The sequence below is a fragment of the Chiloscyllium plagiosum genome, unplaced genomic scaffold, assembly GCF_037043375.1.
Source record: "Chiloscyllium plagiosum isolate Xiang-an unplaced genomic scaffold, Cpla_swu_hap1 HiC_scaffold_12, whole genome shotgun sequence".
Lineage (NCBI taxonomy): Eukaryota > Metazoa > Chordata > Chondrichthyes > Orectolobiformes > Hemiscylliidae > Chiloscyllium > Chiloscyllium plagiosum.
This window is the reverse complement of record NW_028270150.1, coordinates 70,360,440-70,382,533: the sequence shown is the minus strand read 5'-3', so window position 1 is coordinate 70,382,533 and position 22,094 is coordinate 70,360,440. Positions and strand designations below refer to the sequence as shown.

The 22,094-nt window shown below is 39.7% G+C and overlaps 1 protein-coding gene across 11 annotated transcripts in view; it reads left to right on the top strand.

Annotated features, from left to right (window-relative positions):
• Positions 1–22,094, top strand: part of dmd (dystrophin) — a 2,003,576-nt gene that overhangs the window by 1,107,466 nt on the left and 874,016 nt on the right. For all 11 annotated transcript variants that reach the window (XM_087992890.1, XM_087992895.1, XM_087992900.1 and 8 more), the window contains one exon: positions 4,116–4,313. In XM_087992890.1, coding sequence (XP_087849016.1) covers positions 4,116–4,313 — 198 coding nt within the window. The remainder of the gene's footprint in view (positions 1–4,115; positions 4,314–22,094) is intronic.

Sequence of the window (22,094 nt, the reverse complement as noted above, 5' to 3'; positions counted from 1 at the left end):
GGAAAGCTTTTGCTATCTGGACTAAGTGGCCATCATTTATGTAGCAGCTTCACTTGTGAATATTCGAAGGCTATTTATCAGCAGGACATAAGAGCTGAGCCCAAACCTCCTCATTTAATATCCAAGCAAATGCATTTTCAGTAGAGGCGTTGATAATGATTGGAAGGAGAAACTCTTGGATCATTTTCCCTTTCTAAGCTGCACATTTCCACCCTGTAGTTATTCCCTCTTAAAGCATTAATGTATTTTGTGGTGCCCTGTAACTTGCCAAACAAAAATCAATTTATTTGGTATATTTGAAGAATAGATTTGGATGGGTATATGAATATGAAGGGTTTGGAGGGATATGGGCCGGGTGCTGGCAGGTGGGACTAGATTGGGTAGGGATACCTGGCCGACATGGATGGTTTGGACCGAAGGGTCTGTTTCCATGCTGTACATCTCTATGACTCTATCTGAACAAATTTTGGTTTTTACTGTTCACCTACTCCAAGCACAAACTCCTGCTGAGTCTTTAGAGAAGTTCTTTGTTTTTGAGATCAACGCTTATTTTCATTAAAACGAAACTTATACATGACTAGATGTCAAACTATATTTGTCCAAAATGATCTAATTTGTTCAATGATTAATTATCTTTTCGCACTATAAGGTGACAATAACAAAGGAAATACTGACAATACACAGCGTTTGAAAAGACAAGGTATATTGTAAAACGTGTGTAATCTAACAACACTAGGATCAAATGGTGCCTGTTCACTGAACATAGTTCATGTTATTGTCAGAAACAAACAAAAACAATATATTGACATGTACTACAACTTGGCTTAGACCCTCTCCACCTTTAATTCTTTTCACTGTAAATAGTGAGGGAAAAATAGTTTGAATATTCAGCTTGTTATTTTTCAGATTAACAAAATCTATGTTTTATAAAGCAAACATGATGCCCACAGAGGATTATTGGAGATGCCGGTTGGTGAGGAGCCAAATGATGGAAATTTTACTGCATTGATCTTTCAGTTAAAAGAGCTTCTTCAAAACAGATTTGATCATTTTTAAGAGAAATCAGATTAACACTTGTCTAGAAAGAAATTTGGTGCTTAATAGCTGTATCTTTTTTATAATTAGTAGTACAGGGAAAGGGGGGAAACGCTGATACTTTTTTCATATTATCTTGATTTTTTTACTATTAGCTGAGCTGTGAAAACCACATTTGCAGACATAAATGTTTTGACCGCTTTGTGATAGCTTCTGCTAATGCTTTCAGTGAAAAAGGATTGAAGTAACTGCAAAGATTCAGGATGTTAATAAATCTTACTTAAATGGGGATTTGAAAAAGAATCTGAAGATTTTAGAATAGATTGCTTGAAATGTAGCCATTTAATAAGTTGTGAAAGAAACAAGCTGTTTTTGACCAGATCAAACTCCCTCAAAATATTCAGAAGATCATCTCGACTCTTTTTCTTACTTTAAAGGTAACTGCCAGGTGTGGTGTTCCAGGTACAACTTGATTGGTCAAACTATTCAACATTAAGGAAAACACACTTCATTTTTACACTACAGTTAAGATATAGACAAAACAGAAAGAAAACAAAGTGTTGGTTTAACTGTAACTCCATCAAAATGCTGAACAAAATAATAGATACATATACTACTACTAATTAACTTTTTCAATATAGTAACATCCCATAAACATACCGTTGGCAAAAAGAAAATTCAGTAAAACCACTTTTGTCACAGGCAATTCTTCCATCCAGGGGGGAAAACATCAAGAGCAAGCTTTGAAAGTGTGAGCAGCAGAGCGAGATGGACTGTAGCTTCCAAACTGAACTTCAAAGCTCCAGCAACTGCTACTGAGAAACTAAAACTCAAAATCCTGGCTATGTGGAATCTTGACCCCACCCATCAGGCTGCTTCTATTGTTCTAACTCTTATTTAAAACAAAACCCGAAGCCTCACCAGCTGTTTGCTTTATTGGACAGATAAAATGGACAGATTTGAAACTCTGTCTTAAAACCTCTCTTCAAACAAAAAGCTGGGAGAACATACATCTCTTAAAGCCATACTATTGTCACAATGTTCCTCGAGCTGATTGGTTCTTTACCCTTCAAGTTTTTCTATGTTCTTCAGATTTTCAGCTTTGCTCATTTTTCTTCTCTCAATTTCCATCCCTGCTCCTGATAGAATCAATTGCACATGAGTCTGTTGGAGAACTCAGTTAAACGTTCCGCATCATACTGACACATTTATGCTCCTTTATCTTTTATGTTGACTCATTCACAAATTACAAATTATAAGGAAATCAGTATAAATCTCCAGTTTAACATTGAAACATTATATATTTTTCTGTTGTTGAGTTTTAACATGATCAAACAAATATTTACTGTAAACAATTCCAGTGCTTTAGCTTAACAATTTAATAACAGAACTAACTATACAATTCTATGAAACATAGCAAATTACTATGGATGTGATCTATATAAAGTGTCAAATAGCACATCGATCTTTGAGCCATTGGTGAGTTCTTGTCCTGGTATAAATGTGAAGTCACGGTTTGCATTATTAGTCTCTGATTTCCCTAAATACGTAACACTTCAATCATTTGACTTGTTTTGCCTCAATCATTGCTGAGCTAAAGTATGAACTCATTGAGCCAATCATTTCATTTTTAGAATTCAATATCAGATTTGAGAAAACTATCCTGATGAAATTAACATAATATTCACACATTATTTGGAAAGTTTTGGCATGATGTTTTAACTGCAGAAAACAAGCAGCTTCAGGTTATTTTCTTGACAGGAAACACTTAATGTTATTCTATGCTGTTAATTTATGCTTAATGTATTCTACTTAAAATTTGTTGTTCTCAAAGCTTCATTAGGATTTGAAGGAAAAAGTTGCATGGTATTGAGCCTTATTTTACATACTATTTATTTTCTTTGGAGCTGTTAAAAATATGACTGCTATGTTCACTGTTGAACTCAAAAGATGCTTGCAGCTGTACCTGTTTCACACATACAGGAACATGCTCAGAATGCTGCATCACATCATCTTCCATCTTGAAGACCCCCGAGGCTTCATGGTATTTTTAAAATCTATTTTGACATATTTCTCATTGAACTCCATGCTGCTTCATTACAATCCTAATTCATTTCTCTGTTCATCTCTTTTCTTTGTTATTTGAATAAGTTTTTTGAAGTTAACCGATATACTAATTGGCTTAATTGTAAAAATATGTTATATCGGTGGAGCTAAACATCTATTGTCATCACTTGCATGGCCTGAAAATTTCATACTTTTAAATTGTAAGATGTTTGTTAATGTCCAATCTTTGAGTAATTCCCCACTCTGTTCATTAACAGCTCTATAAAACTTATGGTTGCAAGTGGGGAAGAAGCAAGGATTGGCTAATTGTTTAAAATGTTTTGAGTGATCTCAATTTGTATATTTATTATCTATCAAGTTAAAACAACGATTTATGCTCAGCGACATCATTAGTGATACACATTGACACTTTATTACGGAGCCTGTTTAGTTGTTTGTGAAATTCTATTAACACGAACTAGTATTACTTGGGTGTTTGCTGAGAGTGGGTAAATTTTGATGTTGCAAACAAAAACCATGTGGCACAGGCTTTGAATGACTTTCAAATGATTTTAACTGCCCTGCTTAATGGAGGGGGTAAACACTGATTAGTTTGACTCCACATAACTCATCATGTACCTTGGAAAAGGGGATTTTGTATTCAGCAGGAATATTCTTGAAGTAACTTTGGCGACAGGAGAATAATGCTGTATCTGTTTAAGTGCTTTGTGTTTAACGTCCTCAAACCTGATTCTATGTTTTCAACTCTATGATTACGGAAACTGATTTGAAAACTTCCAAGAAATTTGCATTTGCACTGTGGGTAAGCTTATGATAAAACAATCTTTGAAGGACTATTTTCAGAAGCTAAAGTGCCATATTTACTAACCGTGTGATCAGTTATGTTGTTTGAAATAATTTTTCAGGATGTTGATGTTTTGTCAACCTCAGTAATGCAGTTTGTTATTTCAGCTAGTGATTATTTGTTTGTTTGTTTGTTAGTTGTTAAATATCATGTTATATTTTCACACTAGCAAAGTATTAAGGAAGAGAGCATTGTAACTGTGCTGACTGAAGGGATGTTACCAGAACCCTCTTATGTGCCTTCCACCTACCTGGTCGAGATACGCCAGCTTCACCAAGCTGTGTGTGATGTGGAGGCTCTGCTCCACTCCTCTGAGCTCCAAGTAAAGGTCTTTGAAGATTTCTCCAAACAGGATGCTTGCTTAAAGGTAAGATATGCTGAAGTGATAAAATATAGTTAACTAGGACCAGGGTTCAATGAAGCTTGTATATGCAGTTAATCATAAAAAATAGAAGGCTTTGAATCACATTGTACATAGCTGTTATTAAACCCCATACTTCCTCTGAATGTGCTACTCTTCAACCATCTCAACCCTAGCCATCAGACAAAGCTTTTTAAATTGCTATGTCTGACTAGATAATTTGATCTCTCAGAAACACACATAGGTCAGTCAGCCCCTTGAGACTGCTTCGCTACTTAGCTCGTCATTCAAGCTCTATTTTTATAATCAAAAGCTCTGACTTTCTTTCAATATCCCTTAATATCCTCATTTCTCATAAAATTCCCTTTTAAATATCTTAGTTGATTTTGTAAGGATGTTTCCTTGGAAGAATGGTTTTTCAAATTTGTTTAATTCTTTGTCTGAATTACTTCTCTGACCTGAATTACTTATCTGACCTGAATTTGCTTACTCCAAATTCCACTATCAGCGAGAAGAGTTATTTTCAACATTCCTTTTCCATATTCTTCATTATTTATACAGAGGAACTGAATTCTGATTACTTTGAAACTCTATTTAAAGACCTTTCCTAATATATGGTACTCAAAGTTGAATGTAGTATTCCAGATGCGTGCTCTGTAATGGCAATAATACTGTGGCATTTGTATTCTAAACATGTTGTGATCCAAGTAGTCTTTTTGATTATTTGCACATGAGTTAACTTGTAATGACATGTGTCTGGATCTCAAAATCAATTTGTTTATCTATTCTTCAGAGCTAACTCATTTAGAATGTAGTACAAACTGACATTCTTATTTTCGGAGTTCAGTCTTACACTTTGACTCATGAAACTGTGTTTTCTTCATTCACTTTGTATCTCTGTAGTTTTTAAATTTCTACTTTTTTTCAATTCGTTACCATCAAGTTTAACTAATTTGAAAACTTTGGTACACTCCTATTATTAAATCTATTTCATAATGAAAGATTAGAGTCTCAGTGTAAAAATGACTAACTATCCTATTCATCCCACATAGCAAGCTTCATTTCCAATCATTTCAATTGTAGATAGCAGATACCTCAAGTGCTTCTGTGTATTAATTTATAACATAGTTGTTTGCCATCTCCATGTTCTTACTCCCTTTGTAACTTTGTCAAACAACTTTTAGATTAAAATCTGGTATATTTCAAAAGACAAAATATCAGTTTCATGACTTAGCGGATAGAAAAAAAACCTGAGAGGTGAAAGAAGGTTCACTAAATGGTGAAATGTGGTGTTAGCCTTACGCAGTTCCCTGTTTTGACAAATCTTCATGATTGATTGGATAAAATGGGAATATGTTCCTCTTCCTTGGTTAACACCAATGTTTTAAAAGTGGCTTGATGATTTGTTCTTTCATTTTAATCCTTCTCTTCTATCCGGTGTGGGGAAAAGACTCAAACTGGAATTTTAAAGAGAATCATTGGTGACCATGCAGTGGAAAGTTGTAATATACTGCTGTTTCACATTGTTTCTAGGTGTACAATAATTTCTTCACATTTAAAATGTCTTCACAATGCTTTAGAGTTTAATCTCAGTACAGAAATCACCCAACATAGTTTTGTTTCTTCTCCAACATGTTGGTTTTAGACTGGTATATCCCTCTAAGAGTGTGTACAACCTCTTAGAGGTCAAAATTATATCATTGTAGCTTTATAACATCATGTCCAAATATCAGATAAAAGGAGTGCTTGTTTTTTTGCAAATCCACACAAATTGTTTTTCAAAAATCCAAGTAGGCTGTATTGTAGCTCACATATACAAATGCAAATTTATTTCCCTGCATTTGTGACAAGCACTTGATTTTTTTTTCATTTTATAGTTTTTGAACATTGTTCAAGGTGTGCACGTAGAACATAGAACATTACCGTGCAGTACAGGCCCCTCGGCCCTTGATGTTGCACCAACCTGTGAAACCAATCTGAAGCCCATTTAATCTACACGATTCCATTTTCATCCATATGTCTATCCAATGATCATTTAAATGCCCTTAAAGTTAGCGAGAGAATCGACGTTTCGGGCATAAGCCCTTCTTTATGCCCGAAACGTCGATTCTCCTGTTCCCTGGATGCTGCCTGACCTGCTGCGCTTTTCCAGCAACACATTTTCAGCTCTGATCTCCAGCATCTGCAGACCTCACTTTCTCCTTAAAGTTAGCGAGTCTACTGCTGTTGCAGGCCAGCCGTTCCATGCCCCTACTACTCTCTGAGTAAAGAAACTACTTCTGACATCTGTAAGTACCATGCCTCAATTAAAGCTATGTCCCCACATGCTAGCCATCACCTTCTGAGGAAAACGGTGTCCACCCTATCTAACCCTCTGATTATCTTATATGTCTCAACTAAGTCACCTCTCAACCTTCTTCTCTCTGATGAAAACAAACTCAATTCCCTCAGCCTTTCCTCGTCAGACCTTCCCTCCATACCAGGCAACATCCTAGTAAATCTCCTCTGAACCCTTTCCAAAGCTTCCACATCCTTCCTACAATATGGCAACCAGAACTGTATGCAATACTCCCAAGTGCGGCCGCACCAGGGTCTTGGGCAACTGCAGCATGACCTCATGGCTTTGAAACTCAATCCTTCAACTAATAAAATGAGAGCCAACACACCGTATGCCTTCTTAACAACTCTATCAACCTGGGTGGCAACTTTCAGGGATGTTTGTATATGGACACACAGATCTCTCTGTTCATCGATACTACCAAGAATCTTAACATTCACCCTGTACTCTGAATTCCTGTTACTCCTTCCAAAGTGAATCACCTCACACTTTTCTGCATTAAACGCCATTTACCACCTCTCAGCCCAGCTCTGCGTCTTATCTATGTCCCTGTGTAACCTACAACATCCTTTGGCACTTCCACAACACTACTGACCTCAGTGTGTACTTGACCCCTCACCCTGACTAGTTACTCCTTGAAAAGCATTGACCTTTGCACGGTATTTTGTTTTTGTTTGGCAACCAGATCTTTCTATTACACACTTCTCTTGATTAACACCACCAAATCATCTCTTGTTCCTTAACAAATATTAGATATGATCATTGCTGACACCAATTTTAATGATATTGATTGCCCTGGTTACACACAAGTATTGCCTTAGGTTTAATTGAGCTGAACTATTAAATTGTCATGAGATGCAGCCATGGGCATAGTTCTATCCTGTTCTGAAATAAATCTGCAGAAGCTACAAATGTAGCTTGTACTTTTGTGTGATGGTAAAATGGGGGGGGGGGAAGGAGATATATTTGACTTGGTTAATGATTATTTATTTCCTCATTAACACATTGATCATTGTCATTATCAAGCAGTAGCACTAAGGAAACTATGCCTTACGGTTTTCAGCTACTTTTCTGTTAACTAACATAAAATTTGAGATGAACTTCTCAAACAGTTAAAAATCACACAACACCAGGTTATAGTCCAGCAGGTTTAATTGGAAGCACACTAGCTTTCGGAGCGACGCTCCTTCATCAGGTGGTTGTAGAGGACACAATTGTAAGGCACAAAATGTATAGCAAAAGTTTAGTGTGATGTAACTGAAATCATACATACATTGAAAAATACCTTGATTGTCTATTGAGTCTTTCATCTGTTCAAATACCATGATAGTTTCACTTCTTTCACGTGTAAATCACAAAACCATTTTTAAAGGTTGCATTCACAGGTTAGCTGTAACAATTGGTGTTAGCTAGACAATATGTTGAAGGTGTTAGCCTCCTGTGTTCTCTGTCTATGCCGTAATGTTTAGATTGATTCTAATCTAAAAAGTGAGATAACAGAGTTTCCAACACCGGCATCTCCAAATCATTCTCAAACAGTTGCTTTTGTGACATAAATATATAATGTTTATAAAGCCAAAATGTTAATGGTCTAATTTATATTGCCTATTATCATATTTAAGAATGCTGAAACTGAATTTTTCATTTATTGTTATGCATTTCATGGCTGTTGGTATAACTAGAACGCAGAACTAGGAAATTTTAAAAAAAAATTTAAGATATTTTTATTGAGAAAAAAATGGAATTTTTAATATTACAAGTACAAAACAATGCATTCAAAACAGTACAAAACAAACCCAAATAATAAAAAAAATCCCCAACCCACCCTCATGTACAAATGTATAAATATATATTGTAAAATATAAAATTTAAAAAAACCTAAACTAGTTATTTAACTAAACAAATAAATAACCAACAACAAACAAATAAATAGTAATAACTCAGTCTCGCCAAACAAAACACTCCTACATTCACAGTTCCTCCTTCCTGGACATTGGACTCGTGAAACACAATCATTACGGCGATATAAAAGCCCTTGTTACTGCGGCAGATAAATCTGTGTCCAGATATTCCAAAAAGGGCTGCCATGTCTTGTAAAAATTCTCAGTTTTGTGGTGTACCATATTTGTGAGAAAATCCAGGGGAGTATGCTCCATAACAATCTTCCACCAACCCGACAGGCCTGAGGGGTTTTTGGATATCCAACCTGGCAAGGTATTTTTTCTTGCACAAAACGTGAGAATATTGAAAAGATTTTCTTTATGCACGTCTGCAGGAAATGCAGTGGGTAGGCCCAAAAGGAGACAGATAGGGTCCTTCTCCACCCCTACAGCCAAAATCCTCTGCATTGCACCCACCACAGCGCTCCAATATGTTTAAAGCCTATCGCAAGACCAAAGACAATGGGTAAGAGTACCCGTGCAGACCTTGCACTTGAGACATGCTGAAGATGCCCCTGGTTTAAATTTTGACTTCAACACCCAGTTCTTTTCCACATCTTGCAGAGTCGATCAGACTCATCTAAGGTGGTACCCCCCAATTGATGATATAAAGTACCGACAGAGAGTGTACTCTTAGCCCTTAGCACCACCACCCCACCACCACCCCCCCCCCCCCCCCCGATGTCACATTTGCAGGGATCAGTCAAAAGTGTGGTCTTTTTTTTTAACAAAGTCCCTGACTTGAAAAAAAAACAAAAGCAGTCTCTATTAGATAACTCGTACTTCCGTACTAACTGATCGAAGGGCATCATTACGGCTCCCTCAAATAAATCGCCCGTGCAAGACACACCCCCAGCTGCCCAACATCCAAATCCTGAATCTACCATACCTGGTTGAAAACCCGGCATATCCACGAAAGGTGTAAACAAAGATATTTTGCCAATATTGCCTTCCCTCTGTCGAATTGCCCTCCATGCTTTAACAATGTTGATGACTATTGGGTAATGGCAATATTCCCTAACTGTCCTCATCTTGTCCAAAAACAGCAAACTGGTAAGGGGGCACTTTGCCTGGGAGGCTTCGCTATCTAGCCATATTGAAAGAGGATCCCCACAAACCCAATCACTCAAGTAGGTCAAAGGCGAGCTTAATTGGTAATTTTTAACATCTGGAAGGAGCACCTAAATGGGAATCTATAGTCACCCTTAAGAGCTAGCTCCTTTGTACCCATAGGCGTAGCCTCTGATTTAGCAAAATTAATCTTATACCCTGAAAAAGCGCCAAACACGCAAATGCATTGTATCAGGCAAGGCACTGAAACTGCTGGATTTGTCAAAAAAATTAGGACATCGTCTGCATACAACAAGATATTATGTAATTTTGACCCCACTTCTGGAGCTGATATGTTGGGATCCCCACGAATGGCCTCCGCCCATGGTTCAATCACCAACGTAATAAGCAATCGTGAAAGGGGACAGCCTGCTGGCTGACCTTAAAAATGTTAAAATTGCTTGATCGTACCCCATTGGTAATGACCATGGCGAGAGGTACACCATGGAGAACCTATACTCATCTTACGAAGACTTCGCCCAAACCAAACCGCTTTAGAGTATAGAAAAGGTACGGCCACTCAACTCGATCAAATGCCTTCTCTGCATCTAAGCAACTCACCAATCCCTGTATTGACTACTGTTGGCATGCTTGAATTACGTTAAGTAGCTTCCTAACATTATTGGAGGATCTGTGACCCTTTATAAAGCCCGTCTGACCCTCTTTAATAATACCAGGTAACACAGTCTTCAGCTTAATGCGAGAGCCTTGGAGAGGATCTTAAAGTCCACATTTAAGAGCGAGATGGGCCTGTATGAAGCACAGTCTTCCGGATCCTTCCCTTTTTTAAGGATAAGTGAAATATTGGCCTCTCTCAGAGATGGTGGGAGACCATCATGACTATATGAATCATTAAACATATTCAGCATCAGACCTGACAGTATACTTATAAATTCCTTATAGAATTCACTGGGAAGTCCATCAGGACCGGGCGCCTTTCCACTCTGAAGCTGCCTCACAGCTTCCTGCACTTCTTGCTCTGTTAATGGGGCATTGAGAAAGGACTGTTGTTCGGGCGTCACACCCGGGAGCTTCAGATCTCTAAAAAAAAAAGGATTCCATTTTGGCCTGCCCCTCCTCACAATCCTCAGATTGGTATAATTTAGAGTAAAATCTCTGGAACACCACATTAATCTTTTTAGAATCACAGGTTATGTTCCCAGACCCTTCCCTAATCGGTGTAATGGTTTGTGGGGCACTTCTCTTTCTGGCAAGGTATGCTAAGTATTTGCCTGCTTTGTCACCAAGCTGTATAACCTTTGCTTTGCAAAAGCCAGCTCCTTCTTTGCCGTCTGCGTGAGCACAGAATTTAGTGCAGATCGCAGTGCTGTAATCCTCTGGAGTTGGACCAACGAGGGTCTGTCAAAGTAGGCCATTTTCGGCTGCCTTCAACCGTGCTTCAAGGAGACGTTGCTGCTCACCCTTCTGCCGCTTCCTACTGGTGGAATATGAAATAATTAACCCTTGAGCATAGGCTTTGGCAGTTTCCCAGAGAACAGATGAGCTATCAACCGTGCCTATGTTGATGTCTAGGAACGCCCAAAATTCCCTAGAGAAATATTCCACAAACTTACTATCCATGAGGATAAAGGGATCCATTCGCCAGTACCTTGAACCCTTAATCTTAACCATAAGGTACACTGGAACATGATCAGAGATGGTAATATTACCAAATCGTACAAGATGCCACCAGATCCTGGGTTACCGCAGGGGTCAGAAAAAAAATCAATCCTCGTGTGAGGCCGGTGAGTCTCATTTCTGTTGTGGGCAAAGTCTTAGAGAGAATTGTAAGGGATAGGATTTATGAACATCTGGATAGGAATAATGTGATCAAGGATAGTCAGCATGGTTTTGTGAAGGGCAGGTCGTGCCTCACAAATCTTATTGAATTCTTTGAGAAGGTGACTAAGGAGGTGGACGAGGGTAAAGCGGTAGATGTGGTGTATTTGGATTTTAGTAAGGCGTTTGATAAGGTTCCCCATGGTAGGCTACTGCAAAAAATACGGAGGTATGGCATTGAGGGTGAGTTGGAGGTTTGGATTAGGAATTGGCTGGCTGGAAGAAGACAGAGGGTAGTAGTTGATGGCAAAGGTTCATCTTGGAGTGCAGTTACTAGCGGTGTTCCGCAAGGATCTGTTTTGGGACCATTGCTGTTTGTCATTTTTATAAATGACCTGGAGGAGGGGCTAGAAGGTTGGGTGAGCAAGTTTGCGGATGATACGAAAGTCGGTGGAGTTGTTGACAGTGAGGAAGGATGTGGCAGGTTACAGCAGGATATAGATAAGCTGCAGAGCTGGGCAGAAAGGTGGCAAATGGAGTTCAATGTAGGTAAGTGTGAGGTGATTCACTTTGGTAAGAGTAACAAGAAGATGGGGTACTGGTCTAATGGTCGGATACTTGGTAGTGTGGATGAGCAGAGGGATCTTGGTGTCCATGTACACAGATCTCTGAAAGTTGCCACCCAGGTAAATAGTGCGGTGAAGAAGGCATATGGCGTACTGGCTTTTATTGGTAGAGGAATTGAGTTCCGGAGCCCTGAGGTCATGTTGCAGTTGTATAAGACTCTGGTGCGGCCGCATCTGGAATATTGTGTGCAGTTTTGGTCGCCATACTATAGGAAGGATGTGGAGGCACTGAAACGGGTGCAGAGGAGGTTTACCAGGATGTTGCCTGGTATGGTAGGAAGATCGTATGAGGAAAGGCTGAGGCACTTGGGGTTGTTTTCATTGGAGAAAAGAAGGTTTAGGGGTGACTTGATAGAGGTGTACAAGATGATTAGGGGTTTAGATAGGGTTGACCATGAGAACCTTTTTCCACATATGGAGTCAGCTATTATGAGGGGGCATAGCTTTAAATTAAGGGGTGGTAGGTATAGGACAGATGTGAGGGGGAGATTCTTTACTCAGCGAGTCGTGAGTTCATGGAATGCCCTGCCAGTAGCAGTGGTGGACTCTCCCTCTTTATGAGCATTTAAACGGGCATTGGATAGGCATATGGAGGATATTGGGCTAGTGTAGGTTAGGTGGGCTTGGATCGACCCAACATCGAGGGCCAAAGGGCCTGTACTGCGCTGTATTTTTCTATGTTCTATCTGTGCTGATTGGAGAAAAGTACAAAAAGTACATAAACTAAAACCCACTACATTTAACAAACGTACAAAATTATTAAAAATAAAAAACAACAAACTCCAGAGCTCACTCCTGCCCGGAGGGGGCAACTAACCATCCCAACCACCTTCACTTCTCCCAGCTAGAGCCTCATCGCAAACACAAGCTGAAAAGAATAAACGCCCCATGGAATATTGATATGAATAAAAAAACATTATTTTATATAAAAAAAGGGACATAAATGCCCCACCCATCCTTTGGTATATCCTCATTTAGAAATTGAAAATGTACATCTTAACCATCGCCAGACATAGTTAAAACCAACTTATTATCAATAGAGGGAAAAAAAGAAAAATAAAGCTCCAACCAGATTTCCTCTTTCTTTTACAGAATGATAAACATACCCGAGCAACACTATTCATACATACTCACATTGTTCAAATTAGGTTAGTTTGTCCACAAAGTCTCTTTCCTTCTCTGATGTGTCAAAAAGATGCATGGGTCCATCTAAGGTATTCTGAAACACTGCCGGATATCTCAGGGAGTACTGAAACCCATGCTCCCTCAATCTTCTCTTGACACACCATCGTAAGATTTTCGTTTCTGGATCACCGCCGCTTAGAAGTCCTGAAAGAACATGATCTTAGAGCCCTCGTAAATTAGGGCCTTTGGATCCTTCCCCTGGACTCTGGAAGCCTCCATGACTCTCTCCTTATCCTGGTAATGATGGAACCGCACCAGGAGAGGGCGAGGACATTGACCCAGACCCGATCTCAGCACTACGACCCGGTAAGCCCTCTCTATCTTTAATCCTCTCATGCCAGCCTCCAAGTCAAGGAATTTTGGAAGACAATCCTCAACAAATTCTGCAGGCTGCTCACCTTCCTTACCCTCAGGCAGACCGATGATCTGAATGTTTTTTCTCCTACCCCTATTTTCAAGATCATCCACTTGGTCATGCAAATTACAGACCTGTGTCTTCAGGGCTTGGATCTCTTCCTTGAATGAACTGGCATCAGCTTCCACCACTGTGACCCTGTGCTCCACCTCATCCGTCGTCTTCCCCAGGTCTCCCAGCAGCTGCTCATGATTCTGCAGCATGAGAGAGACTGGACCCAGATTTTCTTCAATCTGTATCCCCAGCATCTCACGAGATTTCAGGAGCTGGTTCTCTATGATCTTTCTGGAGTCCCAAGAAATCCTGATGACCTGGGTTGGGTGGGTTAAAGGATAGTCCCGTTCCTGCTGCAATGTGAAGCTCTGCAGTGCGACTTTCTCAGATCGCCGCCATCTTAGGTCCCCCAGGAAATTTGTTTTAAGCAGATTGAGGCGGCTGTCTAACTCTACTTCAGTTCTGATCCCGTTTTCCTTTCAAAGTGGGACACGTTGATCTTCCAGACTTCACATTGTATTCTATTTGTATATTTGATTAAATGGGTTGCATTTTTAAAAGAGCAAATTATCTGAAAGTTTTTCTCATTGCAATTCTTGCAAAGATTATCATTACTGGATCTGGTTTTTAAATTATACCACACAAGTTGACAGAAAGCGGCATTCAATTCCTATCAGAGCTGTTTGATGTTCAACAAATCTTGTTTATATCATCAAGGCATGAAAATCAAATAATCGGAGCCAACTTCAAAAACCTGAGTCCCATTGGGAAACTGATTAAGAAAGTAGAAGATAATAGGATCCAGGGTAAATTGGCAAGTTGGATCCAAAATTAGCTTAGTGACAGGAGGTTTAGTGATGGTAGTAGAAGGCAATTTGTCTGACTGCAGGCTGATGTACAGTCAAAGGGATCACGGCTAGGTCCCTTATTGTACGTGATGTTTGGAAGTGATGTCGATGAGAATGTGGTGGTGGCAGTGGGATCGATAAGTACGTTTGAGGTGGCCAGGTGATTGAGACTCAGGAGGAAGGTCTTAGTTTACAGGAATGGGCTGATGGTTGGTCAGATGGCCAGATCAGTGGCAGATAGAACTTAACTTTGATAAATAACCCTGGTAAACTTGGAGGAAGTAACAAAGCAAGGAAATATTTGATGAGTGGCAAAACCAGAATGCTCAGAAGAACAGACAGATATTGGGGTACTTGTGCACAAATCCTTGAATGTGGCTGGACAGGTTATTAGAGTAGATAAGAAGGCATAGGGGATATTTGCCTTTATCAGTCAAGGCATACATTAAACGAGCAAGGAGGTTATTTTGGAGTTGTACAGAACTTGAGTAAAGCCCCAGTTTGTGTATTGTGTGCAGTCTTAATCACCACACTGCAGGAAAGATGTTATTGCACTGGAATGGATGCAGAAGAGATTGATCACAATGTTGCCTAAGATGGACCATTTCAATGCTGAAGAGAGGCTGGATAATCTCAGCTTGCTTTCTTTGGAGCAGAAAAGATTGAGGAGGGACTTACTGGAGGTGTATAACATTATAGGGAGATGGACAGAGTGAATAGAAAGCAATATTTCTCTATAGTAAAAGCGATAAGAACAAGGGGGATATACTTTTAATGCGAAAGGCAAAAGGTTTAGAAGGGATTTGAGGAGTGGTTGCCCAACGTCTGGAATGCACTGCCTGGAAGAGGTAATGTCACTGCCTTTAAAAAGTATTTAGATTGATTATCTACAACGTGGAAACAGGCCCTTCATTCCAACAAGTCCACACCGACCCTCCGAAGAGTAACCCACCCAGTCCCATTTCCCTCTGGCTAATGCACCTAACACTTTGGTCGACTTAGCATGGCCAATTCACCTGACCTGCACATCTTTGGACTGTGGGAGGAAACCCACGCAGACACTGGGAGAACGTGCAAACTCCACACAGACAGTCGCCCAAGGCTGGAACCCTGGTGCTGTGGGGCTGCAGTGCGAGCCACTGAGCCACTGTGCTGCCCTGTGCTGAATTTGGTTCAGCATTTGAACTGTCATAAACATTTAATGTCAAGAGCCTTGTTCGGGAAACAAGGACCAGTGTAGATAGTAGTGTATTTTTGGCAGTACAGACTTCATAGGCCAAAGCGCCTCTTCTGCACTCAATAACTCTAAACATTTTAAATGGACTAGCTTGGATACTGCAGGATTTGGCGCACAACTTTTTATCACCTTTTACATGCAGCATATTAAATAAAAACCCTGGGAAACGCTAACATAACAAGTGGTTTCAGTTAAGCAGAATGATTAGATTACATTAACAGTACTCAAACTGCTATGAAGTAAAGATGCAGAACAGCAATCATCTCCTGAGGGGTCCAAGAACACACAGTTAGACCTGTCAAGGGTGATGTACGGGAGCAATGCTGACTTGAGACAGCTTCCTCTCCGACTGCCTTGCCTCTTTGCTCTCCTGCAGTTTAAAGTCATGAAAGTAATTGAGCTGGCTCCAATAGGACAAGAGCACACCTGCCAACTCTGCTCATGTTGTGCCTGTTCAAAACATTGTCTCTTACTGTCCCTTAAAAATCAGTGTAATATGTGACTTCTGTACATTCACAATGTGCGCACACAGAAGAGGCAAATTGTAAACATTATGGAGAGGTCCTCAGTTAGTGTGAAACAAAGTGTAAGGTGTTCAAAAAATTGAAATATTGTTCCAAAAGCCAGTGGCTGGCAACTATCTGAAAGTCACCACTAAGTTGGTAGAACTTCAGGTGTTCCAAACTCAGCTGGATAGGAGTGATCATGATCAAATGATCTGAACCCCCATCTTCCTCACTGCAGTGTAATGGGAGCGAATCTGTTACTAACAATGTGGGTCTCTGACACCAACAGTCATATGCTGCTGTGAAGAGAGCAATAAATAGACTGTAGAAGAAATTGGAATCAATATTCTATATATTAGACTGTAAATAGAGTTTACAGGACTTGCTTAAAGTGCTACATTTGTTCTTTTATTTTAATCCTTCTTTTCTATCCTTTGTGGGGAAAAGATCAAGCTGGAATTTTAAAGAGAATCATTGGTGATCATGAAATGAAAAGCTGGAATATACTGCTGTTTCACATTGTTTCTAGGTGTACAATAATTTCTTCACATTTAAAATGTCTTCACAATGCTTTAGAGTCTAATCTCAGTGCAGAAATCACCCAACATAGTTTTGTTTCTTCTCCAACACGTTGGTTTTAGACTGGTATATCCCTTTAAGTGTAGGTACAACCTCTTAGAGGTCAAAATTATATCATTGTAGCATTATAACATCATGTCCAAATATCAGATAAAAGGAGTGCTTGTTTTTTTTGCAAATCCACACAATTGTTTTTCAAAAATCCAAGTAGGCTGTATTGTAGTTCACATATACAAATGCAAATTTATTTCCCTCCATTTGTGACAAGCACTTGATTTTTTTTTCATTTTATAGTTTTTGAACATTGTTCAAGGTGTGTACGTAGAACATAGAACATTACCGTGCAGTACAGGCCCCTCGGCCCTTGATGTTGCACCGACCTGTGAAACCAATCTGAAGCCCATTTAATCTACACGATTCCATTTTCATCTATATGTCTATCCAATGATCATTTAAATGCCCTTAAAGTTGGCGAGTCTACTGCTGTTCCAGGCCAGCCGTTCCATGCCCCTACTACTCTCTGAGTATAGAAAAGAACATAGAAAAATACAGCACAGAACAGGCCCTTTGGCCCACGCTGTTGTGCTGAGGTTTAATCCTAATGTAAACTATAATAACTTAACCTACACACCCCTCAACTCACTGCTATCCATGTGCATGTCCAGCAGTCACTTAAATGTCCCCAATGACTCTGCTTCCACCACCACAGCTGGCAACGCATTCCATGCACTCTCAACTCCCTGCGTAAAGAACCTACCTCTGATGTCTCCTTTATACCTTTCTCCTAATATCTTCAAACTATGACTCCTCATACCAGTCAGTCCTGCCCTGGGGAAAAGTCTTTGGCCATTGACTCTATCTATTCCACTCATTATCTTGCATACCTCGATCAGGTCTCCTCTCTTCCTCCTCCTCTCCAGAGAGAAAAGTCTGAGCTTATTCAACCTTTTGATCATAAGGCAAGCCCTCCAGTCCAGGCAGCATCCTGGTAAACCTTCTTTGCACCCTATCCAAAGCCTCTGTATCTTTCCTATAGTCAGGCGACCAGAACTGGACACAACTGGAAGTTGAAGCTTTTCATCTTGTATTCATAAGAACTATGTTGCAAGAAACAGGCTTGGAAGAAGAGATATAGGCTCGAGGGGCCAAGTACCTACTCCTGTTCATATTTCCTATGGTTTATGTTGACTGTAAGATTAATTTTCAACTTCTCATTTTAGTAATATTTAAGTTCTGTACGATCAAGCATTTATTTAAAAATTGACATGCTATTGATTCCATAAGAACAGTCTACCTGAGTAGAACAGCCTGAAGAGTGAGGAATAGATACCTACCACCCAGACTGCATGGTGAGTATCAGTAATGATGCGAGCTTGCGGCCGTGGAATTAGAGATGGTGAGAAGGAGACTCCTTCATGATAACATTCAGTCAGTGCAGGAGTAGTGCCAGTCAAGCAGGCTGCTTTGTCCTGGATGATGTCAAACTGGTTGAGTGTCGTTGGAACTGCACCCATCAAGGCAAGTGGAGAGTATGCCATCACACTCCTCATTTGTGTCTTGGAAATGCCAGTCAGTCTTTGGGGAGTCAGGAGTTATGTTACTTACTTAATACAAGACTCCTAGCTTCTGACCTACTCATGTAGCCACTGTATTTAGATGGCTAGTTATGATCAGTTCCTGGTCACAGGTAATTTGCCAGGATGTTAAGTGTAGAGAATTCAGTGATGGTACCATTGAACATCAAGAGGCAATAGGGAGATCCTCTCTTATTTGAGATGGTCATTGCTGTTTGTTCATCTCCTAAATGAATGTTCTGTCTAAAATACTCTGTGTTTTAGAGAATGCAAATAAAAAATATTGGAAGTAGCCAAGTTAAAATAACAGTCCCAGTCATATTCATCAACTCACAGAACAATAAGCCAAGGGCCAAAGAAGCATTCTGTAGTCAGCATGGATATCTCCAAATATCCCTCAGTAACCTGGAGCTGGCAGTAAATCATTTAGTGCAGAACATCTCCAGTATCTGAGAGGAAGCTTATGAGCATTGGAAATGTATTGTTTGTTTAATCCATCTTGGCTTTGAAATTTCCATCTAACAGTTCTTATTCAGTCCATTCCAGAATGTCGTAGAGGTCATTGTTTGCCTCGGTAATTAAATTTAAATTACTGCCCAAAAACAAAATAAAATCCCACACTGCAAGAAAGAGAACAGTAGTGTGCTGATGAATTTATTAGTGTCCATTTCTGCAGTAAGGCTTCAAAAGCTAATTTGTGTGCCATTCAGTACTAGCGCTTCCCAATCATCTAAATTGCAATCTGCAGTCACATCTTGTACACTTCCTTTGATAAATGTAGTCTTCAAGTAATCTTTTCTGAAGTTCATATAATTATACCGAAATTAATTTGTCATAACAAATTTGTAATAAACCCCTCTGAACATGGTTCTTCATCTTCAGAGCTGAGCTACATGAAACTGTTTGTCGTCTTTTATTTCATCTTCATTTTTAATGAGCTTTTGCAATTACAGGGGTTTTTGTTAGTATGACAATCCTTTGCAGGCATCAGACTCCTATCTGCACCAAAAATAAATCTCTTAGTTATTCAAATTCAAGAAGTTGCATTTTGGCAAAGGTTTAGTAGATGCTGTGTTGCAATATTGACATCACATGTTCAGTACTCCAGATCTAACATGGTGATGCATAGTTTTAGGGAGTTAATTTTTGCCAATTCCACTAAACATTGAATGCAAGGGTTATTAGGAAGAAAAAGAAAAAAACCCTGAATTTTAAACAAAAAAATCATTTGCAGATTGTTGTGTGCTATGACAGGAGTGAAAGGTAGGACAAACATGTTAAAGCAGTTTGATTCTGGTAGCTGAGGCATCAGGAGCAAGCAGTTAGATGTATAAGGTCAAAAGCAAGAGATTCAGGACAGAGAGGAAGGCTTTTTTTTCTTGAGATTTGAGAGGTTGTAGAACGTATTTCCAAGATTAGCAGCAACTGTGCCAGCATCCAAGGTTTAATTGGCTTGTTGGATGAAGGGAAGATAATCAGGATAGATTGATGTGACTGGGACTATTTGCTCACAGAGAGAGTAAACACCAGCCTTGATTAGTTGGGTCAAACAGCCTGTTACCATTTTGGAACTTGAATGTTTTCATGTATTCCTGAGTCACCAGTGCTACAACAGTATGTGATTTCTTTTTTGCTATTCAGTATTATTCATTGTGCACTTCTGTATTTGTTACTCAGCTATGTTATATTTGAGGGTTTTTTTTCCAAACACAATGGGCTGAGGGAGAAAGTGACAAGACTTTAAAAATGTATTGTTACTTGTGATCTTTTTGCATCAATCTTCTCTTGTACAATCTTCTTTCTCATGCGAACATCATTTATTTTTTGAAATGTGTGCCTCCTTTGGCTGAAGGTATTTTTTGTGGATGATTTTAAGTTGAACACTGTGGGTGTTCAAGAGCAAAGTACATTTGGTTTTAGATCAGAGATTAACATTGGCTCGAAATATTATTGTTAGTGTTTCTGGCAAGAGCTTTTGAATTGGTCTTTTTTATCAGGTTCAATTTATATTTAAGCCATAGGTATTGAAATTAAAGATGTGGGTATTGGTGACCATATTGGCCATTTAAGTTGCATTGAAGAATTTGGTAGTGAACCAACATCTTCAACCGTACACCCATGGTGCTTTAGAAACAGGCTTTTGGGAATTTGTCCCCTCAATAGTGAAGAAACAAAAAGTCATTTCATTCTAAGGAACTCCAAAGTTTTTGAGTTCGTGAAATGGTCTAGCGGAATCAACAAGATTCCTTTGAACTGCTACGGCGCCATGCATCTTCGGTGTTATTGGCCCTGCAATGATGCAAGCAAACAGGGAATACATTGCCACACTCTTGATTTGTGCCTTGCAGATCATGGAAGTGTTTAGGGATTTAGGAGATGAGCCACACACCACAGAATTCCCAGTCTCTCACCTGCTCTTACAGTCACATTAATTAAGTAGCTGGTCCCAGGAGGGAATGGTAATGTCTTTGGATGCCAAGGCAAGGTCATTGTTAGACAGTCTCTTGCTCAAGATGGACATTACCTCATATTTTTGTGGTGCATTGGTTACTTGCCATCCATCAGCCTAAGCCTGTATTGTGTCCAGGTCTTTGTGCATATGGTTGCATACTGCATTATTGGCCCAGATCTTTTGTTTGGAAGTTAGTCATATCCTGAAAGATGCACGATAGAGTCCCTGAGAATTCCTGACCCACTGACTAGCTGGAAATGTTCAATGGGAGATTTACATGGTGCCTGGAATACTTTAAAAATCTCTAATGAAGAGTTCAAGTCAGAGTCTTTGGAGGGTTTCTGTTCATTTGTCTGAGTAGTTATCCAGGAAAAGGTTAGAGGGACTAAAATCAGCTCTAACTCCTGAGTGACTATAAAATTGAAACCCCTGACTCCCTCAATCCAATACGTGCTCCCCGAACTCAACCACTTTGACCCTGACCTAATTGGACCTTTCCACCACACCCTCCCACCAACAGTAGCTCCCCCCACCCACCCCCAATCCCCAAACCCTAACCCTATCCCTCAAACTGACCCAAGACTGCACATTCTGGCCTGACTTCCCTCAAGCCCCCCCAACCTAAGTCTCACCATGTGGCCCCGATCCATCTGCCATGCAACCCCTTTAACCACCCAACTGCCAGTCTGCCCTCTCACGACCTCAGTTTCACCTTATTCTCTTCCATCATTGTGCACCTGACTTCTCACATTACAACCTATTTCTAACATTATAACCTGTCACCCTACTCCCTTACCCATGTGCCTCACAAGAAAAATATTTTTCTCCATTGCTTGTCAAAATTGCAATCAGACCTTGAAATCTAAAAGCATTCCAGATTGTGCCATAAAAGGAGGCATAGTTTGAATATCCTTGGTGATCTTACACAGAGAGAATTGAGTCGTAAAAACAGGTATGTTCTGTATTTTCCAAGAGATCTGGTTTGGAAGTACAGACCAGAAATGTGTAATGTCTGAACACAGGGAGGAAAAAGAAGTCGGTTGGCAATCTAATGGCAATTGCCACTTCTCGAAAGGTTCAGCCCATCATCTGAGGGGTTACGAATAGAACTGAAGATTGTGCAATCATCAGTGTACTTGAGGGGCAGTCATGAATGAAACAACTAAAGATAGTTATACAATTTCCACCATCCAAGAGATGATAA